The 26,632-nt window shown below is 35.5% G+C and overlaps 3 protein-coding genes and 1 pseudogene across 7 annotated transcripts; 1 reads left to right on the forward strand and 3 right to left on the reverse strand.

Annotated features, from left to right (window-relative positions):
• Positions 1-567: 567 nt before the first annotated feature.
• Positions 568-9,418, forward strand: LOC18602520 (ENTH/VHS family protein). Of its 4 annotated transcripts, none has more exons than XM_007033954.3 (15): positions 598-616; positions 756-841; positions 1,491-1,553; positions 1,765-1,816; positions 2,923-3,002; positions 3,081-3,159; positions 3,432-3,515; positions 3,633-3,778; positions 4,728-5,072; positions 5,429-5,470; positions 5,581-5,676; positions 5,767-5,924; positions 6,562-6,782; positions 7,325-8,435; positions 8,525-9,418. In XM_007033954.3, the coding sequence occupies exons 3-15, from the start codon at positions 1,519-1,521 to the stop codon at positions 8,998-9,000; spliced, it is 2,925 nt and encodes a 974-aa protein (XP_007034016.3). In that variant the 5' UTR covers positions 598-616; positions 756-841; positions 1,491-1,518; the 3' UTR covers positions 9,001-9,418. The 4 variants fall into 4 exon arrangements, with proteins under 4 accessions (XP_088661228.1, XP_007034016.3, XP_088661229.1 ...); XM_018119470.2 differs by lacking the exons at positions 598-616; positions 756-841 and adding exons at positions 2,093-2,668; positions 2,779-2,839; XM_088805102.1 differs by lacking the exon at positions 756-841 and having other exon boundaries at positions 568-616.
• Positions 9,419-9,945: 527 nt separating this feature from the next.
• On the reverse strand, positions 9,946-16,805 carry LOC18602521 (Phosphoenolpyruvate carboxylase family protein). 2 transcript variants are annotated; one of them, XM_007033959.3, is made up of 9 exons: positions 16,265-16,805; positions 15,298-15,509; positions 14,204-14,485; positions 13,690-13,812; positions 12,431-12,581; positions 11,808-11,905; positions 10,898-10,934; positions 10,647-10,804; positions 9,946-10,342 (listed from the first exon to the last, which is right to left on the reverse strand). In XM_007033959.3, exons 1-8 carry the CDS (start codon positions 16,602-16,604, stop codon positions 10,686-10,688), a joined length of 1,362 nt encoding a protein of 453 aa, XP_007034021.2. In that variant the 5' UTR covers positions 16,605-16,805; the 3' UTR covers positions 9,946-10,342; positions 10,647-10,685. The 2 variants fall into 2 exon arrangements, with proteins under 2 accessions (XP_007034021.2, XP_017974960.1); XM_018119471.2 differs by having other exon boundaries at positions 11,808-12,025; positions 16,265-16,803.
• Positions 16,806-17,928: 1,123 nt separating this feature from the next.
• On the reverse strand, positions 17,929-20,340 carry LOC18602522 (uncharacterized; annotated as a pseudogene).
• A 1,777-nt stretch (positions 20,341-22,117) lies between these two features.
• Positions 22,118-24,139, reverse strand: LOC18602523 (protein WHAT'S THIS FACTOR 9, mitochondrial-like). The gene is made up of 2 exons (XM_018120058.2): positions 23,926-24,139; positions 22,118-23,755 (listed from the first exon to the last, which is right to left on the reverse strand). The coding sequence occupies exon 2, from the start codon at positions 23,672-23,674 to the stop codon at positions 22,421-22,423; it is 1,254 nt and encodes a 417-aa protein (XP_017975547.2). The 5' UTR covers positions 23,675-23,755; positions 23,926-24,139; the 3' UTR covers positions 22,118-22,420.
• Positions 24,140-26,632: the final 2,493 nt, after the last annotated feature.

Here is a 26,632-nt window from a genome sequence, read left to right on the forward strand (position 1 = left end):
ATTTCCCTTCTCCAAGGATTCGAAAGCATAAGAATATCTTAAATTTTATCTTTTTAATTTAAAGATAAATAATAATCCTCTGATCAAGTATTCATATATATATATATAAACTTTTGCACATTAATTTAAAAGATTAATATTTATTATCATATCTGTCACATGAATATTTATTTTTTTCTTTATTTACAAAATTCTGAATGAAGTAAATTATATTCTGATAAAAATGATTCCATACAGATGTGACATATAAATTTTATTATTATTTATTTATTTTTAATTAATAATTTAAAAGAAGTAAGGTGGATTAATGATAATGACGGTTGGGAAAAGGAGATTAAAGTGACAAAAAAGCACTCCAAAGCAACTTCCCACTATTATTACAACTCAAATGTGGAAGAAAAGCTTTGCATTATGAGATCCCAAAATAAATAATATATAAATAAAAAAGTTTAATAAGTTAAAATATATATAAAAAGGAAAAACAATCCCTTAATTTTCTGCGTGTAAGTTGCGCTGTCTTTTTTATTCCAATCTTTAATTCTCTAAACCCCCGAAAATAAAGAGAGAGAGAAAAAAAAAAAAAAAACACAGCAACACAAACCAAACCAAAACAAAGGTACTTTCTCTCTCTCTCTCTCTCTCTTGCTGGTTTGGTAGCGTAATATTTCTTCAAGCACCAAATTTTGCATCGATTTCTTGGGAGAGAGCTCATAGCGCTATTCCTCTCATTTTCTTTGTTTTTTCCCTCTCTTCAGTTTTTTCTCTCTAACAGCGACGATCGATTTCAAAAATTGAAAATCTTTGCCTTTCAGATCTGCGCTTTGAATTTTGATTCGATCAGGTTCAGGTTCCAATCTTTGTTTGGTTTCATCCTCCATCTTTTTCTCTCTATCAATCAGATCTGATACGTTTTGTTATTTTTTTTAATTGGGAATTTCGTTGGATTTCTCATTTGTAGATCTAATTTTCATTTCTCAAAATTTAGCTCCATTTGACCTCGTTTTGATGATTTTCCCAGTTTCTTTTAATACGTAATTGTTGTAAAAAAAATTACTCTTTTTGATTGAATGGTTAGAGATTTGTTTCTTATTCTCATAAATGACATGTATATGTGTTTGTCGATGCTTTTCTTGCCAAGACTCAATCGTACGATTTGAAGATGTAGGGATCTATCGAAATACTTCTCGAAAGTTATAGGATTTTGATCCCAATTAGCTTCTTTTAATGGTTAAATTAAATTTCTTCTCCAGTTTATGCATTAAATATTTAAATCTGAATTTCGTGTAACTGTAGTTATATGCAAATTTAATTTCATTATATTGCCTGCAAATGACCATTATTTTTTCTTTTGAATTCTTTGACTTTTCTTGGTAACATTCAAGCTTTATCTGTTTCAGATGAATATGTTTGATTGCATTTTATATATTCCATTGTGCTGTCTTAAACCGGTTCAAGATCTAACCTTTCCTTATTTTTCTTTGATGTGACAGGGCTGCTTCATTCTGAACGCAAGCAACCATGAAGAAGGCCATCGGTCAAACTGTTAGAGACCTGTAAGTGTATTACTAGATACTAATTCCCCTATACCCTCATTGAATTTGTTTTGTATATTTAATACTATAAAACAATCTCTTGGTAGCAAACTTATTCTAAAAAGACGATGATTGAAATTTTGATTGTTTTTTGTACAATTTGTTTTATTCCTGCATCTTGGTATTTGCTATTACCAGCAGCTAAATGATTTTTTCTTCTTTGCTCTTGCAGCAAGAGAGAGGTGAATAAGAAGGTGCTTAAAGTTCCTGGCATAGAACAGAAGGTAAGAATATATTTAGAAAGTTCACTGCTCATTTGAGTGCATAAATTGTTTTGTAAGTGGTAGATCTATTGTCAGTAGTGGCTAGTAGAATCATGTTTGTTGTGGCTGACGGGATCTAATAAACTGTCTAAAACATCGTTCTGATTGAGATGATATGTGAGATCTTAAACTACCAGTGATTCTGACTTCTATCCACATTTTAGTTGCAAAAATTGAGGGCCTTTTAATATTATTTATTAAAGTGCTATTGTGATTCTATACTGTTGCATATCCCAGTAATGGAATAGAATTAGAGAGGCCAACAGAGGAAGAACAAGCAGTGCTTAGGGAGGCTGAATTTTGTGGAAGGTGAAGAAATGGTATGATAAATGGAGTCCAGCATGTGCACATATGCAAATGGAGAATTTTTTGGGTGAGTTGCGAATGGATAATGCTGTTTGTCTGCATTATGGAGAGCAGAGAGGTGACGATAAGGGGAAAAAAATGCTCTTGTTTTCGAAAAACTGTAGAGGAAAAGTGCGAGAACTAAATTGAAGTTAATGATGTCTTTGAATTAGTAGCTTGATGGGATATTTGTATTATATGATGGGTGGTTTCCTACTGGTAAGAGGGCTACATAGTAAATGTGTCAACCATGCACGATAATGTATGGAGTTGGACTAATAAAGTTTCGACAATTGGCTAATTTGGTTTGGAAGAAGAGTTTGCTAATCTCAACTTTTGAGCATCCTGTGGTGTGTCCTGTCTGTTACAGCCAGTTTGAGCCTTTGAGTGAAAGTTTGGAAGCTCTTACGCACAGGGTACTAAAAGGACTGATTCTTACATTTGCTGAAGGGTCCCAACTTTTTCCGTGTAAATATCTTCTCAAGTTGGATTAAGTGCCATTGATGCTGATTGAGCTGAATCTTGATTGCATAAAGTGGTTTCAAAATTTTTTCTTTTTCATTTTCTTACTTTGACAGGGGAGGGGATTGCCGTTATTGAATTCTTGAACACCAACTAGCGCTATTCAACAACTGCACAGTAACAATACTACTTGTAATACTATTATAAAATTTATTTATCTGCATGAAACAATATTCTTTTCTGTTCCTTTTGTCTTTCAGGTTCTTGATGCTACTAGCAATGAGCCCTGGGGTCCTCATGGATCGCTTCTTGCAGATATTGCAATGGCTACACGAAACTAGTAAGCTTGAGAGAAATTGTGCATTATTTTTATCATTTATTTGTTACAGGAGAAGTCATTTATAAAATATCCATGCAGTCATGAATATCAGATGATCATGGCAGTAATCTGGAAACGTATAAATGACACTGGAAAGAATTGGCGACATGTCTACAAGGTCAGCATTATGTTGAGGGATTAATTGCATTACATGTGTTCTCAATCTGTTCTCTCTTTTCCTTTACAAATTTCGTGGAACTGTTCAAATTTATCCTTTGTCTAAATCTCCATCTTAACATTTCAATTGTCCTTTTGTTGTCACGTAGTACATCTTTTTGGTACTATATTTTACTTTTTCTGCAGTTTCTCTGCATATATTTACTTTCCTGCATTTTACCCCTACATTAATTTATACCAATGAACTAAGGTATATGTCTTATTGAGCTCCAGGCTCTGACTGTTTTGGAGTATCTTGTTGCCCATGGATCGGAGCGTGTCATAGATGACATAAGAGAACATGCTTATCAAATATCGGTAATTGCTGTTTTTTGATGCTATTTGACAACTTTGCATGTGGTGTTGATGATACAATTTGCAGCTCACTGTATTTAAATACTGTGGTCTAATAAAATATTTCTTCTCATGTTGCAGACTTTGTCTGATTTTCAATATATTGACTCCAGTGGAAGGGACCAGGGTAACAATGTCCGAAAGAAATCTCAGAGCCTAGTGGTCTTAGTAAATGATAAAGAAAGAATAATCGAAGTAAGACAAAAGGCTGCAGCTAACAGGGACAAGTGAGTAAGCAGAAATGCCTTCATGTTGTAATCTCCTTGCTGTGTTCAACTGTCTTTTCTAATAAGTGTTTCATATCACCAGCATTGGCAAAATTTATACTTAATTTTGATTCTATGCAGTTTTCAACATCACATGTAGATAAGCGTGCGTACATTCAACTTGACATGCATGAGTGTTTCAGCTTGTCAATTACATTCGTGCAAGAGCATGTACATATACACATGCACTTTCTCTCACACTTGGTCAGAGATATACATTTTGTGTTATTGAATGGGATAGCTTGTTCCATTGTTTGGGTAGAAAAGTCCAAGTTGTTATTTGGTATATGTTGCTCGCATAGCTGTTGAGAGACATCCATGTCTAGGGCATTTCAGTTTTGGTTGGAGGCATCTTTAATATAAAAAGTCTTGACTTAAGATTGATTAGAACTGTTTTTTCCTCCTAAGGTGCTGGTGTATTTACACTGTTCTTGCCATTAAGAGGATTCTCTTGGGATTTTTCTTGTTCATCCTTTCACCAGTGGACATCAATTTTTTACTCTTTTATGCCAAATCTAGTGCCTTATGGCAGGTTTTTGTCTATTAGGCATTTTTCTGATATGTATCATTGTGGACTATATCTGTCTTCCATTTATAATTTTGAATCTATTTTCTGCAGCTGTGGTCCTATATCCCTATTCTAATAGATAATATAGCTGAAATACGGTGTTAAAATTATCTATAAATAAGTATATATTATATAATATATAATATTCTACCTTTTTCTATTTGAGTTCCTTTTCTGTTAAGTACTGATGGCATTTCGTGCTCATGATCATTTGACTGCACTTTTCTTGTCCCATAGGTAATGTGTTCATATATTTTGCCTCTGAAATTCCTTTTGGATATGAGAATATAATTGAATGGAAATGTAGAATTCTTCCACAATGTCTAACTGTTTGTTCTACAGGTTTCGAAACACATCAACGGGTGGAATGTATAGGCCAGGTTCAGGGGGATACGGTGACAGATATGATTATGATCGTTATGGAAGCAGGGAAGATGATCAAAATGGTTATGGAAGAGACAGGGAATATGGCTATAGAGATGATGATCGGTATGGCAGATATGGGGATTCAAACAGTCGTGATGGGGACCGTTATGGCCGGGATTATGAAGACCGCTATAGCAGAGATGGTTATAGGGATGATGACTACAGAGGTAGAAGTAGAAGCGTTGATGATTATCAGTATGGCACAAGAAGCAGGAGCTCTGATAGAGACCGTGCTGTTGATGACGATGGTGCATCATCTCGGTATGTTTACTTTTGAGCCCTTTATTACTATGTTCTTTTCGAGCAACATATTAATATTGTTCATCCATTTTTTTAACCTTATCTCCTTGATTTTATGTTGAAGTTACTTTTTTTTTTGTTGGATATTATGAAACATCACCTAATGGAAGGTGTGAATATTTATAGGTACTTTTCCACTAGATTGGAAACTTAAATGTTGCATTTACATCTAACTTTCCATGGAACTTTTTTACCACCATGAGCTTTAGGGTGTTAGTTTGCTGAGTGAAATGTCCAGATTTTGTATTTGTTTTGCTACTACCTTCATGGGATGCTTGACATTGAGAATGTAATTAGCATGACCATCTTCTCTGCAGGGGCAGCGGAGCTAGAGGTGATGAACATTCTCAGGATGGAAGGTAACCCTGAGTGGTTGCGTTTTCAACTTGTGTTAGTTGGTCAGTTGTTATTAGACAAGAATTATTTCTTTCTTGTTACTAATAATTTTCTGAAAATCATATTTGTGCAGGCGGCTTGAGCGGAGGTTTTCTGAACAAAATATTGGTGCTCCTCCTAATTATGAAGAAGCAGTTAGTGAATCTCGGAGTCCTGTTCATAGTGAAAGGTATTTTTTTATTCCTTAAATTTTCAGTGGCATGTTGCTTTAAGTTGTGTTTTTCTAGTTGGTGCATACTGAAAAGATCTTTGATGATAGGGATGGAGAAACTTCAGTAGCAGCTGCTCCTAGAGCTTCATCTCCTCCTGCTAGCAACAATCCTAACCAAGCAGCCTCTGATTTTGGTAATTCAATGTCTCCTGCAAATCAAGTGGTGGAGGCTTTTGATGAATTTGATCCACGTGGGTCAGTGTCAGGTACAAATTTCCTTTATAAATTCCATGCTTTGGATGCTTTTAATGGCTTTGTCTGGGTGATTATAGTTGTCTTTTATAAGGAATATGTTGCCCTTATTGCTTGTCCAGTATGAAAATTAGTTGATGTGGTGGTCTCTTTTGACTTGAACAATCACCCTGCAAAATGTTAATTTTTCAGTCATCCAAGTATGGTGTTTGATATGCTCTGTTACTTCACATTCCATTTCATTTATTTCGTTTCACATGGTAGGTTTTAGTGTATTCTTTTTATCTGTAAAATTTATCACATGTTTCTTGTGGAATATATTTTATCACTTATATATTGATAGTCATTTCCGGGAGCCAAACTTTGCAGTTGGTTATATACTAGCAATGACTTTAAATTATTGTGCCTGACATGATTGGTCAGGCTGCCTTAAAACGGAAAAGTCTGTTTCAGCAACATTTTTTAATTTTTCTTTTTTGCTCGCTTTCAATGATTACTGGTATCATTTATATAAGTGATTGGAGTTTCATGTGATTGTGTGGAATAAAACTCCTAGTTTTGAGGAGCTTAGATTGGATTCTTATTGATGCTATTATTGTTTATCCATTATGACTGGAACTCATTTTTCATCTTTTGCTGCATCTATTAAAGCTGCCCCTACTACTGCTCCTGCTGCTACAGCCACTCCTGCTACTGCTGTTCCCACTGCCACGATGAGTGCTGAAATAGACTTACTCGGCGTGCTTTCAGATTCATTGGCCATTGTGCCAACTACACCTGCCACCCCTTCTGGTGAGGCTGATGCCCTTGAAAACTCTGGTGCTATACCCAACTTTGCTGCTAATCAATCGGCATCTAACTTTGAAAATCAGGTAGACATTATTTGTTTAATTGAGGGACTTTTTATAGTCCATACTCCTTGGTTCATGTACATGGATTTCATTGCACCTGTTTACAATATGCCTATTGATGGCACCATCAATGTGGATACACTGTTCTAATGTCTCCTTATGTGTTTTCATTTGTTTTAAGTATATTTAAAAATTTATGTAAAACAGCATGGATAGTTAAGAATGAAGCAATTTTGTGGAACCACTGAGTTTACTGTGTACTTAATGTAGAAACAGTAACATGAAATGTTTTAGGGTGAATTTCAAAAAATATGTAGGTGAAATTTTTTTTATTGTTGTATTATTGAATGTTCCTTGGTGTTAATTTTTTTTACTAACTGATTATGGATATAATCATCTGTCTTCTTTCGCTTTATTTCCTCCTCCCACACCCCCCCCCCCCCCCCCCCATCTCTCTCTCTCTCTCTCTCTCTCTCTCTCTTACCCCTCTGAACTTTGTCTTTAATTAATTTGTTGCCATAATTCTATTGCTATGGGATAAGTTAGTTTTGTCCTTGATACAGGGCTTTGATGATCCATTTGGTGATGGTCCTTTTAAAGCTTTCCCTTCAACTGATGCTACCCCAGCTCTGCAACAAACTTCAACTGCCATGCCTACCTTCCAGCCTACCATGAACCAAAACGCAGAAATTCCTCAGCCACCTTCTGTGAATCCTGAGACAGTTGCAGACTTCAACTTTGGGGATTCATTTTCTGCCAATGCTTACTCTCCACCCACTGTCTCCAGTGCTCAATCTCCAGCAAACTCCCAGTTTTTGCCTCAAGAACTGTCAACTCCAAATCAGGAAAGTGATATATTGGCAGATATCCTTCCACCGTCTGAACATGCAGATGGTGTAGCGGCACAGGCAGCCTTTTCAGCACCAACTAGCCACTCAGTTCCACCAGTTGCTACATATGGCCAATCAACACAGCCAGGTGCTAATATCTATGGTCAGCAGGCACAATCAGGTGCTAATATCTACAGCCAATCCGGACAGCCAAGTGCTAATCCTTATGTTCAACCCGGACAGCCAAGTGCTAATCCTTATGGCCAACAGGCACAGCCAAGCGCTAATCCATATGGCCAATCTGCACAGCCAAGCGCTAATCCATATGGCCAATCTGCACAGCCAAGCGCTAATCCATATGGCCAACCCACACAACCAAGTTCAAATAATACATATGGTAATTTTAACCAACAGACAGTGTCTATGCCCCCTCAAAGTGCAGGATCTGCTGCACTGAGCAGGAATGGGAGCTTAATCTCTCAGACAGGTTCTAACATTCCTGTCAGTTCACACATGGCTGCCCAACCTCAAAACCCTGCTGGACCGGCTGCACAGTTTAACACTGGAAATTTCCTTTCACAGCAGGGTTCAGTCGTGCCAGTTACTTCACAGATTACTCAACAAGCCACAAATGCACCAGTTGCACAAAGTAACAATGATGTCCTAGGTGGCTTATTCTCACAACCAGGAATAAACACTTCAATGGTACCACAGACTGGTAGTCCCTCTTCAACAGGAGCACTTTCTATAGTTCCACAACCATCAAAGGACAAATTTGAGCCTAAGTCAGCGGTTTGGGCTGATACATTGAGTAGAGGACTGGTCAATTTGAATATATCTGGACGTAAGTACTCACTTTTCCCCTAGTAAAAAAGGTCATGAAGTCTGTACCTTTTCCACAAGAATTAACTTTATTTTATTTTCTGTACACAGCTAAAATAAACCCATTGGCTGATATTGGAATTGACTTTGATGCTATCAATCGGAAGGAAAGGAGGATGGAAAAGCCTGCTCCGACTGCAGTGACATCTACTGTCACCATGGGTAAAGCTATGGGATCGGGGTCTGGGATTGGTCGTGCTGGTGCTAGCGCTCTCAGACCTCCACCAAATCCTATGATGGGTTCTGGCATGGGCATGGGCATGGGTATGGGCATGGGGATGGGAATGGGAATGAGCGGCGGTCCTGTTGGTGGCATGGGTGTAGGAGGTTATGGTGGTATGAATCAACAACCTATGGGCATGGGAATGGGGATGAACAACATGGGCATGAATCCAGGCATGGGGATGAATATGGGAATGGGGCAAGGGGTCCAAATGCAACCCCAAACTGGAATGCCTGGCAGTTATAACCCTGTGATGGGTTCAGGGGGCTATTCTCAACAGCCATATGGTGGTGGTTACCGATGAGATTGGGGTGCCTCCCCATACAAATGAGGGAAGTTATTATATGCTTCGGATATACAGAGTAAAAGAGATTGGAATAGCAAACCCGGTGTCCCTGTCGAATCCATGAGTCAACGATGTAATTTTGTAGTCACAATTCTCTTGGCAGTGGCCTGATGCCAGCCCATGTTTATTCATTTCTATTATTTCTCATTCTTGCTTAAGCTATTGCACACATTTGGGGCCACGGGAGTCTTTTGCTTCATTGCTGGTTTGAGCTGTTGTGAAATTGTGTAGCAGAGAGGACGACCTTTCACAGGTTGCCATTTTCTCATTCTTCCATAGAATATATACATATTTTTTGCACCTGTTTGAGTATTTGTAGTATGTCTGGCTACACTATGAAACAATAAATCTAATCATTCATTTTTTTTCCCCATCATTTAGTTTCCCGTCAGCAACAGTAGTAATTTCAGTATATTCACAAGGAAGAAGCAGAGGAGTGAATCAGTTGGACACTTCTATCAACACTGCCTGTTAGAAAAGCAAGTTTGATTATGGATGTGATCCGATCCGATAGGATAAGAAGTTATATATTTTAAGTATCGAAGTTAGCACGGCATTTCTTGGTTTAAGACGGTGAAGTCATATATTTCTTAGAATTACAGTCAATGTGAAGAACTTACACATTATAAATGATTAAGCTTCCACCTAATAATGTAAGGTTGAAGATTAGTCTGGAATGGAGAACATTTTCATGTTTTGTAGTTTCAGTTGAAACCACCAGCGCCAGCCTTGCCAGCAGTAAGTTTTTGCCATGGAAAGAGTTTCATGCAGGTCAGGAGTAGGTGCACTAAGTTCTTGCCACAACCAAATCAAACCAACACGGTTATGAGGGCAAAGCTTAACAATATATTAGATTTTTGGTAAGGAGGAACTTGCATCTAACTTATATGTAAAACACTATGCTACAGTTAACAAAATATTTGAATTAACACCATAATTTTCCCTTATACAGACTGTTATGATAGCATCAGGCTGAACAAGAGACACAGAATTGTCACAAGAAATGCAAAAAGCTTGATTTTGAAAAACTCCATGAGAGAGGAATGCAATGTCCTCAGAACTTCCCTTCTGATGGTATAAATAAATTATGGTTTGATCAGTTTGTTCAACATAGGCTTGCAGAGTATGATTTCTGTGGCCTGGTTCTAACAAAGTAACGTATAAAAGAAACTAGAACACACTTCGGAACTCTTAAGGAAGCCTTAACCTGGGGTTAGTGTTGCAATACAAATCCAATGGACCTCCCCTTGCTACCTTCACGATCACATCTCCAAATTTTCAGATGTAACAAAAAATCTACCTGTTAAAAAAGAAGCTCAAGTGTCAATAGCAAATATGCCAAGATAGTACAGCCAGGGTATCTGTTGAATAATTCTGACAAAACTATCTATCAAAGCTTCATAAAGCCTCAAATCATTTTGTGAACATGTAACAATAATGTGGTGATGGTGGAGGTGTTGTTTTAGCCATAATTAGGTGGTATTCTTTAAATGGGATTATTATATAAGCCTTTCTCTTCTATCTGAATCTAGACTTTCAGGCCTAACAAGCGATTAGAGCATCTTAGAATTGAAAGTTCTCTTTTAAAGAAACCTAAAAGGTACCTTTAACTGTAGAATCTTGAAAGTTCAATTACAATGGGATCATTCAAGAAAGACTTGAATCCTGTCACCCATTGTATCATTAAAATCCAATAGCAGCTTCCCCCCTACTTCCTCAGCAGCATCATCCAACAATGCCTTGATGTTTACACCCCCCAAAGCTGTGCAGAAAAGAGATCAAACTCTTTACAGTAATTTTCTCAAGAACTCATCTGAAAAGATAGTAATTGTAAATATGTAAAACAACAACATACCTGGAACAATGTTTGTGACTCCTTCCAAAAACCCAGCCTGTGGGAAAAGGGAGAAGGTAAAAGGAAAGATGATAGTCATTTCCATAAAAAGATACTTTAATTAGACATGATGATGACACCTGATATGGAATGTTCTAAAACTGATCAGAACAAAGGCCTATTTCTAAATGTAAATATCAAAGACCAAAGCACTGCCACGAAAGGTAGTACAGCCTAATACTATTCACATGGAATTCAGATTTACCTGTATGCAAATATATCAGGATATGCGGATGAATTGGTGCTCAAACATTATGTCCTTTCCAAAGTTTCAGAAACATTGGAAATATGTTTTGAAGATCTTTGCAAAAGATGAAACTGGTAAGGGTTATACTTATATATACCCAGGCCTACTGGGCAACAAATAAAGAGAAGAAAAGCAAATTGCAATGTTATCAATCAGTATCAACAGCAGCTTTAAGTGACAAGTCAGCATCTTTTTAGCATATTGATACATATCATTTCACTATCTGTAGCTATAAATGTGTGTTAAATTCATAGATTGAACAGTATTTCCTTCACATTCTTCGGTAAAAGATCCAACTAAAACATACTTATCAACTAAACATGGTGCATTACAGGATTTTTTTTTTCAATTATCAAATTATTTAACTAGTAGAAGAATAACTTTGTAATGCATTAAGATTCACTAAAGTGTTCATGCCAACTAAACAGCTGGGATTATCTAATCCTTCTTGCATGCTACACAACCCAAATAAATTTTGACATATAAAAGCAGCACTTAATTTCAGGAAATTATGATTGCGGTTATGGCATGTTTAGTTTGAATCATAAACCAGCATTTTTAACGTCAACTGAAAGACAAGCAACCGAATTAACATGGTATCTATCCTCAAAGCAGAAGACTTACAGGAATTCTAACATCAAGTTTCTCAAATCCATCTCTTCCAGTAATCTTGATTCTCAACGTCCGAGACCAGATCCCAGAAAAAGGACCCCTTGAACCATCTGCACCATAGTTATTGTATACATCAGGAGTTATCACCTCGACAACTGGATCTTGAGGACTTTGACCTCTTTGTTCCGAGTCATCTTGAACCCTTTGTATACTGTATGCATTACTGCTCACTGACACATAAACCATGTTTTTTGGATTAGGAAGACAAGACAACAATTTTGCATTATTCTCAAAAATGACTCTGGGCTTAATTTGGGAGACAGAATTGGCCATCCTGAACCAAGAATTTAGTTAAAATTAAGTAAAACTACAAGTCATAGCATCAAAGAAGGTAGAACAAGTACAAAAGTCTATAGCCCATTTTTTTTTAATTTTATAAAAACAAATAAAAGAACAAGTTCTGAATGAAAGTTTTTTAGGCTATAGAACCAATTCTGGTCATTGCAATTTTAGCTCAATGATATTAAAAAAAAGGAACAAACTTCACATGAAAGATGGGAGAGACTGAAGCATGATGGACATTTTGCTCAAGAAAGGAGTTTTCACTCAAGTTTAGAGAACTAAATCTCACCCACCTCTGTCTGAATATAGCTGATAGGTGCTGGTAGCATATCTTTTTTCTTCCTCATAGTAATTATTGAAACCTAAGATTTCCTTGATTTCGTCAAAAGATGGCATGCTTCCAGGAGGGGGGATACGACCTCCTTTCAGGGCAGTTAGTGAATCCTGCAAATTTATAGAGGTTGACATTTGAGAACCAACACTGTATTAACAATCAAATTGTGAAAGCATGTGAAGCATCGCTAAATATCCATATTGTGGGCATCACAACATTAGACCTTAAAATTTTCCAGGCTTGAAATAATGGCTATATTCAGACTAGAAATCAAAATCATACATTGAAGCAGTACTTAAGTGCCAAGAACAGTAATATCTTTTTCATAAGAAAATGTAGAAGTTTCACATTCACAGACATCAAGAAAAGACCAAAAGACAAACTGAATTAGGTTTCAAGGCACCTTGAACTGGAAAATGCAGTTTAGCACATATTATTAAATGGTGAAAATTATCAAACCCCTTGAAAACACCACTAAATGGTGTTTTGAAGTGATATAGTCATCTTTTTCTCCCCTTCTTTCTGACTAAAGAAAAATATATCTCCCTCAGGTCTATCACCGGTCTTCCATCTATCTTAAAGGCTTCTCTTTGACTTTTTAGTGGTATTAAGCAAAAGTACACACATTTGTTTCGCATCAGCCTGCTAATTCAAATTACCTGTAGCTTTCAGCCCTTTGCGTTACTTTTTTCACCAATATTTCTTCTGAATTTTTATGAATGAGGGTTTAGCCTCCTTAGAGTGAAGATATTGGCCCTAACTAAAACTAACATATGTTAATTCAACTCATCTCAAGTTGTCAGCTTATGCCAGCAAGACAGCTACAGATATTAACTAGCAACTGTAGACTCAACTTGAGTTAAAAATTATCAAAATACCAGATCAATATGTCAAATCTTGCACCAAGAATGTCATTACCATGCATACTTGGTTAAGCTTAAAACAAAATAAATTCTATTTAATATCAGAAGACAATGAGCTCATCTTCATATTATCAAAGTACCCCAACACAGTGCCTGAAGCGTAAAATAATATAAGAGTCAGATCATGTTATGCAACTGCTTGTGTTTCTCCATAATCTGTGCAATGGCAAGAATCAAACCATAGCATTTGGTTTTCTTTTTGGTAGTTAAGCAGACTGCATCATGTCAGATAAGTGTCAAAAGAGTGACAAGTGAGCTTTCATACATATCAAGTGAAGAAAATGAAGATATTGACCTGCATTGCTCGTATAGACACCCCAATCAAGGAAAGTGGATATGCTACAAGTTTATATCCAATTTCCTCAAGTTCAAGCGGATTGAGTATTGGTGTTTTCCCCCCACCTTCAAGCATATTAGCCTACACAGGAGCATAAAAGCTACATAAGTCATTGATGATGGTTGAGAATTGTCTGGAAAGGAAGCAGAGAACAAGTGCCTGTCCCAACAAGTTTGAGAAATAGAATAAAGATGGGAAAATTCTCATACGGCAGATCCCATGCTAGTGACAAATTCCCTATATATACATGTTGGAAAGCCAATCAAGATGTTTAAATTTTCAAATAATGAAGCAACAGGAGAAAGCTACTGGCCTACTGCTGAATAAATATTATGTTTCCTCTGAATTCTGTTTTATATGCAATAAACTGTGTGTATGTGAGATTTTGGAGGAGGGGTGAGAGTTGCTACAATCATGCAATATAGTGTGTAAGATGCTTATTACTTGGTATTACATAAGGAACATACCATACCATTTTTGGAACTAATGGAGAAACTTCACAGAAGGCTTTCATCTCTTCTTTAGAGGCTAGAGCATCAATAAAAAGGACATCTGCTCCAGCATCAGCAAAAGCCCTTGATCTCCAAAGTGACTCCTCTAAAGACAGTGCTTGACGAGAATCTGTTCGTGCCACAATAACAATGTCAGAACCACTCTCTTTGCGAGCATCAACAGCTGCTTTAATTCTCATCACAGCTTCCTCTCTGGACACCACCTTCCTGCCTTGTGTATGACCACAAGCTTTTGGAGACACCTGGCAGTTCAGTTTTATAAAAAATCGGAGCCTCAAAACAGGAACAAAAACAAATAAGTATTTCTAAAACTAAACTGGAAGGTTAGACTATAAACGAAATGGCTTAGGGTACCATAAACATTGTTTACAGCACTGCACTACTGGTGTTATGCCAATATAATCACTTTTCATTAGTGTGACTAGTTTCTTTCATGATAGTAGGTTTTCAAGCCTTCAGTAAGATTTCCAGAGGGCATCTTCTATATAGCCTGGTTCTGTTAATTTATTCTCAAAGGTTGAAATTAATCCATAGATTTATGTTAGAGGAAGCCTGTAAGTTTTCTACTGACTTCCTCTTATCAATTAAAATTTACTTATTGCAGACAAATAAGGAATACAATTTATATCTTCAAATCTTACTTTTAACATATCAATACAAAAGACCATGTCATGACTAGCCTTAGCAGCAGAAAATAACAAAAATTTCAAAAGCTCAGCCGTGGAGCTGGCAGTGCTATTCCTAAAACCTACTACACTACTTTTCCAGTTCGCATGCATGGGCCATAAATATAGAAAACACAAAAAGGTCCATGAGACGAAGCTAATATGTTACTCTACATGCTCAGAACCCATCTATCTAAGATTTAGAACCCATTAGCATGACTCCTAACTAAATTAATCTAAAAACAGGAGATATAGAGTTAGAAAACACCTGAGAGACAACCAGAGAGAGGGAGAGGGGAGAGAGGACAAAGAAAAAGATGAATGACTGAAAAGGTTTACCAGCAACAAAATTATTTCAAAAGCCAAATATTTTTCAACAGAACATGAACCTGATCTTCAAGAATGATCCCTGCAAAGCCTGCTCTTATATATCCTTTAACAGTTCTCTTGACATTCATTGCATTTCCATATCCATTATCACCATCCCCAATGACAGGAATTGAGACTGCCTGGGTGATTTGTTGCCCCTGATCCACCATTTCACCATAGGAAATAAATCCTGTGTCTGGTAATCCCAGGCGAGCAGCAGAAATGGAAAATCCTAATGGTGGCAGCAAACAGTGTTAATGCACATATCATCTTGAAACAGTTGAGCAATGAAAGTTTTTTAACAAATAATTTGTCCAATAATACACATTCAGATTTTGATACCGGAAATGTATCAGACATATCTAAAGGATGATTCAAAAGAAACAAAATATTAGTGTTGTACAAATCAAACCCGCATGTAAGAAGAACAAAAGCATCAAAACTGCAGTAATTACTAATTTATTATAAGAACCATATGAATTTTCAGTAAAAACATATATGATGGTCAAAAATAAATGCAATGGAACTAATATCTGGCTTCTGGAGATACAAAGAAACAAAAAAATGGTAAACCAAATTGCCTTGGATAAAGAAATAATCAGCATCAATAATCAGTTAGCGCTAAAATTTGCAAATTCAGAGCGTTCTTCCAGATTGAATTTAAATGTAACCCATCAACCAGAAAATTAAAATCAAACTACAAGCACAAATAACTCCAATATTATATAACCAGCTTAACCATTTAAACTCATATAGTTACCAATCATACAAACTAAGACCGAGTCCTGGGGTTATCAAATCAATGCAAAAACTGCACAAACCACCAAAACAGAAAAAAACCCATATCACAAACTCCAGCAGTTTAATGACCAATATACAGAAAAGATTGGACTTTATATATCCAGCAACTCCAACTCAGAAAACCCACATCTTGAAATTCTTGTATAAATGAAAAGATTGGAGTAAACAAAGAAAGAAAGCAGATACCGCTGGTGAAACAATACTGAAAGCCAGCTCTTTCAACAAGCTTAGCACTGAGACCATCAAAACAAGCAGGGCCTTGATGAACCCCTGGCAATTCCAGAATCTGTCTAAGTGCCTTCGCAGGTGGATTCCTCTCTCCAGAACAAGCTCTGATCGCTTGGAACCGTTTAGAAGAAGTAAAGAGAGCGTTAGGCTTTGGTTTTCTGGTTTGGTTATTGATGGGCGCTATAATGGAGCCATTTTTGAACTTTGCAAGTGGAAAAGTGTGAGCTTGTGAGAGAGGGTGGTTGAAAAAAGAGAGGGCTCGGTCCCTGCTAGCTACTACTGCTGATGATGGGTTCATGCTTGAAGCACAGTTTCCCTCCCTCTTTGCTTCTTTTGGTGATCCTTGTTTAGTCTATTATCAAGATTTTTTTTTTTTTTTTTCAATTTGATCAAAGAAAGGAAAAAGAACAAAGAGAGCGAAGGAAAAGAGCTTTTGGCCTGTTGTAAGATGCAACCGAGAAAAAAAAAAAGTGATTGTGATTCTAGTTTCCACCTAACTGACAATGAAGAAATTACATTTGTCAACTTATGAGGTTGTTCATGTCTGCTTGTATGAAAGAAATACTAGTAAATAATAAGGAAATAAATAATTAATTTTTACTATTGTCTACATAAATGTTATAAAAAGCAAAAAGATTATATTTTTCTAAACAACATAAAAAGAGAGAACAAGTAGAAATAATAAACCTATTAATAATTTTTTAGCAGAACAAGAATAGCATACACTAATTAATCATATGTTTTTGTATTTATATGATTTGAGTTTTATGTAATTTTATCAATTTAACAAAGTTAGATTAAACTCCTTCATAGGTTTGAACTATGGCTTCTTTATTATTTTTTATAATCTTAGCATAGTTAAAATTGAAACTTATTTTTCTTTAAAAAGAAATGAACTTATTTCTGATGAAAATTCTCACACTTGACTAGAAAACTTTTTCATGTAGTGAAGTAAAATAAAAATATAATCTTCACTTTCTGAAGTTCAAATATTATGATTGAAATAAAAAAAAATATAACAATGTGATTAATTTTAAATTATATTATCAAGTAAAAGTATAAATAAGAGATAAAAAACTGGTGATCCTTGAACCTCCAACTCCAAGAATACTTGTAAAATCTTTTCAGTCATGTCATGTTAATTAGTGAAAATAATAATTTTAGGTGTTCACCCTGTTCTATACTAAGCAAGTTTATCAGCAATTCAGCAAATTTGATGGAACCTAAAACCTTCTTCCTTTACAAAGAACTTTCCCAAAAATCATCATAATCATCATCTTCCAACCCATAAGAATAAAAATCAAATACCAATTAGTAATTTGAAAGTTGACCAATCACCTCTTGCATAATCCAATAATGGTCCAAACCTCAATCTCTGGTGAGAGGCAAATCAAATGATGGTCTCAAAGAGAGGAGCCAAAGCATCCATATGTAACAATTACCTTGAGAAGAGCAACTTGTTTCGCGACCAATATGTTACTTCAAAGAATGAGATGAAATCATTTCTTCAAAACTCAACAAGTCATACATTTAAACAGTACAATATATATAGAAGTACAATCACACTTTCAAATTAGAGAGAAATTCTAGACCGAATAATTAAAAGCAATCCAAACCTCACACATTCTAAGTCCAAATCACTGCATTACATTTAAATTTGAAATTGAAAATAAGTAACAATTACAAAAATAACAAGCATTACTAGTAATATGGACCATACCCTGCCTGGGTTTTCCTGTATATATCTTGACCAATAAGACCTCCATCTAGACATTTCTACAATAAGTGAACTGACCACTGTAGATTATCTGGTGCTATACACTTCCAATGGACAATATAGTTGCATCCAGGAAAAACACATTCAAGAGCCAAATCTTGACAAGACTTACTGCATTCAATGCATTTAGGGTAGTAATAAATCTTCTTCACAAAAGTGAGAGGGTGTGGATGATCTCCTTCTTTATAGATACTCCCGAGTTTGATAAATGGATATCTTCCAAGGACACAATCGATATGAGCAAAAGTATAGCAAATTATACATTGATAAAACCAAAGATTTGGTTCTCTTTCTTTCTCACAAATATCACAATAATGACATTCTAAATAATCATTATCATCTCCGTATGTGAGTACAAGAACATGTTCATCGCATTTGTGTTGGGTTGTAGTTGGTATTGCAACACATTTACAATGTAAAGCAAAACTGCAATCCTTACAACGGTATGCCATAAGTAAAATGTCACCACCACAAGCACAACACTTTCCTTCATACTCGAAATGCAAACGGAGGGGGTGTTCGTGTCCTCGACATGTTAGAGTACTATCAAGTTCTAGAGCTCCACATCGAAGGCATACCGTACCCCCGCATTCATCACATTTATAGGCAAAGCCATTAGACAGGTGCCAACATAAACCACATCTGAAAATGCAGTTTGAAGTAAGGCTGAGCGATCTTCGTGGGCATACATGTATCGAAGAATGCAACATCTTCATCTTAGGTAATTCAGCACAGGCTTTATGAAGAAAGAAATCACATTCTGAACAACAGTAAAAGGAAGCTGAGATAGGTAACATGCACCCCTCACAACATTTATCATACCCCGCAATTTTCTCACTTAACATCAAGTCATGCATATGCTTGAAATGTTTTATTTTTGTGGCTTCTCCGGCATCATTCCTCTCAAAAACACAAGTGATGGAGTCAATAGATTCACCAGGCAAAAGTGCCAAACTATTAGTAGATTCCTCATCTTTGTTTTCTGGTGAAACTAGATAATACCAATTTTCATCCTTCATTGCACAATTCACATGGGCAGTAATTTTGCAATCTGAACAAGAGTAACAGCCGTGCTCCGCATTGACGTCTTCATGACAAATTATGCAATCCCAACTCTTAAAATCGTCTTCATGAAGGAAATATTTGTGAAAAATAAGATGGTGATGCCTCTTGTGTTTGATAATGCGTGGCAATGAAATGCATTTTTTATGAACTATAATGCTGCACGTGCAACACACGTAGGCAGCACAATTTCCTTCAATACCACACGCATGACAAACGAAAGGGGCACGTATCCAGAACAGGGTGAACGGATGTTGATGACTTTTATCTTCAATGACGGGCAAGGGTGATACACACTCAATGTGAACAGCAACCTTGCAAGGCAAACAACAATAAACAAATCCTCTTCGTCGGGTTTCTTGGCATACGTTGCAAGAAAGCCATAGACTATTAAATTGTAGAACAAGAGGATGTTTGCGGTGACACATATGACTGATTTTGAGAGGTAATTCAGCACATTTTTTATGGAGATGGAATCCACAATCAAGAGAAAAGTAGGTAGAACTTAGCAACGGTTTCCAACACCCGAAACACTGAAAACTATCAAGTTCTTCACCATCATTTTCGGTGGAAACCAATGGATCTTGAAGAGCAACATGTTGAAGCTCTTCAAAATTTTTTTGAGCAATATTATATGTAAATAAAGCACATGTGATATGAAAGTCTAATCCACAAGAGCAATGATAAATGAAGGCCTTACATGTCTCACCACAAAAATCGCAAAAGCAGCGTCCTCCATAAGGTGGGTGTTGCAGAAGGAGGAAAGGATGCTTGCAATGAAAAGGGTGATTGATCTCCAAGGGTGCCTCAGCACATTTCTTATGGAGGTGAAACTCACACTCCGCACAGCTAAAACTTGGACCTGACAGTGACAGCTTCTTTTTACACCTTGAGCAGAAAGCTCTTTCACTTTGATTGCTCTGCCCTTCATTCAACACCAGTGAATGCTGATGCCCAAAATTTCCTGACTCACTCATCTCTCTTCCCCAATCGCACCTCTACCACGATAGGTTTCAAAAGGAAAGGGGAACTTTGGCTATGGCAAAGAAAGATGTAATAAGGAGAATGCTTATAAAATGAATACAGCGTAGTCTTTCTAATACTAATGCCTTATTCCTTGCGTGCCGACACATTCAAAATGAAAAAAGAAGAAAGAATCCCATCCACAAAGGTAGAGACCTAACCAAACCAAGAAACAAGGCAGATGCTTTGATGATAGGCATAGCAAAATATAACAACATATAAAAGTAGAGTAGAAAGCGAGTATGAGGATTGCATCCTCTATTCAAGTTTGAAACTTTTACTTTGTAAGTTTAAAGTTAGAGTAGAGCATCCCTTTCCCTTAGGATACAATGCAAGCCACAGAGGTCAATGTTATAATTCTAACAATTCTAGGCTCTGGCAGAAATGAAGTTGTCTAAATTTAAAATCCTTCTAATATATCTAATGAAACATGTATGTAGAACAAAATATAAATAAGACCTTCGATTATTAATTGTTACAATATTTATGAACCTTGATGTGTATAATTTTATTTTATATGAACTAAAAAATTTGGTGTTAGGAACAACATAATATAATGAATACTTTCATTGTAACAAAAATTAAAAAAGAAACATAATTAATTCAAATTCAAAAAATCAAGACATAAAATAAAGCACTATTATATAGTCAGGAGCAAGGGAAGGATTCTTATATATTTTGTGTCGTCCTAATTAAGGAAGTTGAAGGAGGAAGCTGGTGGGGGAATTCGTTGCCATCTTGAAGAAGCTTATATCATAGGTTTCATGAAAAGTTATCTGCCACCAAAGTTGCAAACCGCTGCTAGCCTTGGTTGGTTACTTGTTTCTTTAGGCTCATTACTTTTTCTTTTCCCAAAATTGTTGCTTTTGTGTCGTGTTGGTCAGTTGAACCATTTGGCTATTGCAGTTTCCAGTGACAAAATCACAATATTGCTACATGTTGGGCTATGGTTATATAGTAACAGAGTTAAGAGGACAAGCATGAGCAATTGAATATAGGTATTATTTTATGACAAAAAAAATTTAGTAGAGGGACCAATGATACCAATAATAATCCATTTAAATCAGCGAAACTTTGTACCAAAGAAAAGGATCAAAGTTCCACGTCATACATGTGAGAGGTCTTCTTTTTGGAACATATTACTCCTTTCTTCCAAAGTTGGCATCACCCCCTCAATTAACTCTCAACAATGAAAGTAGTACATTAAACATGCCAACTGTCTAATCTTGCTCTACACCGTTGTACAACATACTTTTTGGATTTCCATTTTCAATTTGTGCAATAAAATATTTTTTTTTTTTAAAAAAGGCAGTATGTTACATTTGTGACAGAGGGCTCCTAGCTTAAGCAGGTACCAGACTAGGAAGAACATGGAAAACTCAGGTAACTTACAAAGGATAAACAACTCCACTTCAAATAAGCATCACACCAGTCAAAATTTTTAACAATCACATTTTAGATTGGCTGGAATACAATCTTTTCTTTTTCTTCCTTCAAGAGATGCAAATGGTACTCCTGCACACATTTTCCCACAAATGAAACCCATATAAACATCAACTGTAACCGGAAATTATTATAGAATATAAAGGTCAGTCATATATAAGAATCATCAAAAAATTATGGGAATATGACCATTGGTTGCAAAATGTCCTTTTGCGAGTCAATCAAGAAAATTGTTTCCTACAGGCTGGACTCTGACAAAAATATAGCTATTTCAAGAGTCAAATTTTACTCAAAATTCATGAACATACCTTGTTCCTTAGTATAGAGGAGCATCTTTTATCCACTCAAAAGTCATGGTTGCTTTAGGCTTTTGCAGTTCTAACCATCACTGACCAAGCCTCTACAACAGATGCAGGATAGATGAGGACAGATTTGGAAGTGGTTCCTGTTTCTGAGGCATCTGTTGTAGTTCAAGCTAATGCATATAGACATTGAGAGCAGCTAAATATTCAAAATTTCTTAAAAGCTGTTATTCCAGTCAAATCATGGATATTTGTGTACCAAAGAAGGAATGTACAATCCAGTAGAACAATCAGATAATATCCCAAAAACTCCCTACTAGGTGTGCAGAACCCAATGTAGCTACAAGGGTGTAAATTTTATGTTTATTAGATACACATGATCTCTGTTGACGGGGTGCACTGTGATTACTGACAATCTCATCCACCAAATGAATAGGAAAGTTGACAACCTGCTTGCAGCATATGCCTTCTCAACACCAGAATCTTAACATTTTTTTCCAAAGAAATTCAGGAAGGGCAATTAATTGAGTCATCAGAATCATATTCGGAAAATAAATCACAATCTGACTCCACTTCAGAACCAGGAACAATCTTTGATGGGTCCTCATGACCAACATTGACAGTTTTCTTGTATAAGCCCCTGCTTCTATCCAGAAATCCTTTTCTCATCATGCTTGCAAATCTTTTTCTTATATCAACAAGGGGATGTCTCTGAATAAGCCGTTGACAATCATAGGCTTCCCTAAGAACAACAGTTTGTGTATCACACATCCTGGAAATATAAAAGATGCCAGGATGGCGCTCAAACACCTTGGTAAACTTCTGAGGCAGTGACAAAGGTTTGCGTAGATTACTCACATTTCGACGTTCAGTTTTCTTCTGTATGGTAAGGTGAAGAAGTTCATGAAACACGCCCACGATTCTCTTCTCTGAGACATCAGTACGTGGATCCAAGTGAGAGGCATCAGCATAAGGTGAACTATAAGGTAGTTTCTGCCATTCTTTTAACCATTCCATGCATTTCCTCTTCAATCCAAAACCCCTTGTAAATCCTATTGGAAAGGCTAAACAGTTATTATTCAAATCATCTTCCATTTGCAGAAAAGCATTCTTCTCTAATTGGGAGACAGCAAGCGTATCATCCCATGATAAAAGTTTCAAACCAATGCGATCATCAGCAAGGTGAACCAAAGAAAATAAATCCGGGTAATGTGGAATCAAGGTATTGCTGTAATTATAAGGCAATCCCAAATCCCAATTCAGCTGGTCAATAGTTTGTAAAGGAAGGGTCCTATCCTTGGTAAGCATCAGCAGTTTGCGGAGCCTGTCAAGCAAATTAATCACACTCTCCTGGATAACACCAACTTCTTCATGGTAAAGATTTAAGGCTTCAGCGGTCAACTCAAAGCAAGGAACACGAGTGCCACCGCTGTCAAACACATAAGACTCATGAAAAACAGTAGGGTATCTCCTGATAAATGTGGATAGCTTAAGATCATGGGGCAGACCGAGTTGACCACGATGCCGGGACAGATGGTAAATGGGGAGACAGTAATTGGAAGCAGAGGAAAGGATGGAAACAATATTGCAGGCTGCTCTCAAATCTCTTTCACCAGCAATAACGGCATCTAAGGCTTTATCTTTAACCCATTTCAACTTAACATTAACTAGACTGAAATTCTGCTGGTAATTAAATCCCCTCCTCAACCCACATGAAAATCTAGAAACTTTAGCATTTCCACACAAAAACCAATAACCCATGTCCTTATTTTAATAGAAAAATGATTAGAAATCAATAACAAGATGCTCCCAAGTTCACCAATAAAGCAGCCTTAGCAACATCTACAGAGACAGACAAATATCCAGATTAAGATTTTTGGTAATTCTGCATATTCTGCTTTGTATAGTAAATAAACAAGAGAAAAAGACCAAAAAGAAGAATAGTTCATTGCTGTAAGACAATTTATCAAACACGTAACGTGAAAGAATGCCGCGATATGAAAAATGCATACCACAGTGAGGCTGAGCTGAATTTCGAACTACGAAACGAATGGCCCGGTCTTATTTTATAGCAAATCTCTTCCTCGCTTTTCTGTTTTTTTCCCTTTGTATTAAGAGAGGGAATGGCATTTGGAGGTCCAGGTGGAGGGGATCAACTCCCTCAAACTTTCTTATAATTTTCCATTTTTAGATTTTTTAGATATTTAATATGGTTTTAATTTTACGCTACAAGTCTTTAATCAACTCTATATTCCTTAGTTAATTGATTGGTTTTCCACTTTTCTTTTTGCAAATATAATACCAGTAAATAGATTTAATTTGATTTTAACCCATTTAATTGAATTTTTTTAACTTTTAAATTTTTTTAAAAATTATTTTAGTAATTTATTTTGGAAATCTATTGACATCATATTTTTTATGTTAATATAACTCTATTTTGAGAAAAAAAAAATTAAACATTTGCTTTGACATTCAAAATAAAAGGAATACGAAACATTTCAATATTAAAATAAAATGAATTAGTGAATAAGTAACATAAGCAATTACACAGTAAAATAGAATTTATTCCTACCAAATAGAAAAAGCATGAATAAGGTTAAAACGGCAAATTGACGTGAATAAGATTATAATATATAATTTGTATATGATGGATTGAGAGTTCAAATTTAATTACCTTTTAGTATTCAATTAATAAATGTCCTATATTATAATTAGATAAGACTTACAGCCTTGTCTAATATTAATTTTTGAATTTTAAAGTAGGAGGGGTTATTATATATTTTTTTTATTTTTATTACAAAATTTAAGTTTTAAGAGACTTATTTTAATTTTTTGGTGATAGAAATTAAATAATTATATAATTATATAAGGCTTATAGCTTTATAGGACATTAAGACTAAATTTTTAATTTTTAAGCTTTAAAGGGGGAGCGGTTATTATATATATAAATTTATGTTACAAATTTTACGTTAGAGGGATTTATTTTAATTTTTTTGGTATCAAAAATTAGATAATTAGATGAGGCTTCTATAGCCTTATGGTTATAGCACATTAGAACTTATTTTAAATTTTTAAGCTTTGAAGGAGGAGGGGTTGTTATATATTTATATTTATATTACAATTTTAAGCTTTAAAGGACTTATTTTAAATTTTAATCTTATTTTAATCTCCTTATGATGGAAATTATATTAATCAAATCATTAGGATAATTTTTGCAATCAAATAAAACCCTAAATTGATTAATAAGAAAAAACTCTTTCACACTTTTGAACATATTTTAATAAATAAGTAAGATGAAATTGATGTTCACATATTTTGTAAAATAAAAAAAAAATTGATATAGTTTTGCATTATGTTTAATTTTCTACTAGTGTTTTATATGATAAATTACATCAATGATATTATTGTTTAAATCAAAACTTATTATATAAATTGATTTTATTTTGTTACATTGGAAGTTGAATATTAGCACGAATTATATATTTATATACATAAAAATAAATAGGGTTACAGCTCACGGATTTGAGAGAGAGTAAGGATTTTGTGGCAAAACAATTATCCCCACCTGTTGACTCAATCTGCTGGCTTGTTCCCTCGGAGGAATCCATGAACCGAAAGTAAGTCCTCTAGGCTGCAACCAATGTACTGTATATATATATATACTGGTACAGTTTCTAAGCAAATTGTTTGGTTTCTTGCAGTAGGATGAGGTAGTAAAGAGTATAATTTGCTTCAAATAATAGAAAGAAAAGCGTACAGTTTCTTTAGTAATAGAGAATGTTTAGGCCAATTGTTTACAAATTGTGGAGGATTTTTGGTCTTTTTGCTTGCTTGGATAAGCTAAAATGTATGCTTCTTACCTTTCCAGTTGCTTGCATTGATCACGAAGCAGATTGGGAAAGTAATTTACGGCTTTGTGCAGGATGTAGAATTTGCCAAGCAAATCAAACTTTGCATGGAAGAAAGAGATTAAATAGTTTCATAAAAAGTCTATTTTCAGATAAACCTACACATAGCAACAAGAGATACATTTAAAGAAAAAAACATGTTACAACCTTATTATTATTATCATACAAGTAGCTAGAACCACATTGTCAAATTAGAGGAAAAATCTAGTCTCAATAATCGAAAGCAATCCACACCCACACCGTACAAATTCCAAGTTACGATTGTTACATTACATTTAAACTTCGTATGGATAATCCAACTAAATAATGATTACAAAAATAACAAGCATTACAAGTAACAAAGTATATGGACCATACTCTGCTTTCTACTCTTGGGGTTCGCCTGCAATTGAAGTACTGGTTTTTAGGTATCCTGACCAACAACATTTCCGTCCCGACTTCTCTCAAGAAGTGAAATTACTATCACAGAATTAATGATTCTATGCATTTCCAGTGGACAATATAGTTGCATCCAGATGTAACACATTCGAGGGCCAAATCTTCACTGGACTTACCACATTTTATGCATTTAGGATAATAATAAATCTTCCTCACGAAAGTGAGAGAGTGTGGATGATCTCTTTCTTGGCATGTACTCCCTAGTTTGATAAATGGGTAGCTTCCAATAGCACAATTGATATGAGTAGAGGTATCACAAGTTGTGCAATGATAAAACCAAAGATTTGGATCTCTTCTTTCCTCACAAATGTCACAATAATGACATTCTGAATAATTGTTATTATCACCATAAGTGAGTGCAAGAACATGTTTA

Source organism: Theobroma cacao, chromosome 4, assembly GCF_053813885.1.
Source record: "Theobroma cacao isolate CCN51 chromosome 4, ASM5381388v1, whole genome shotgun sequence".
Taxonomy (NCBI): domain Eukaryota; kingdom Viridiplantae; phylum Streptophyta; class Magnoliopsida; order Malvales; family Malvaceae; genus Theobroma; species Theobroma cacao.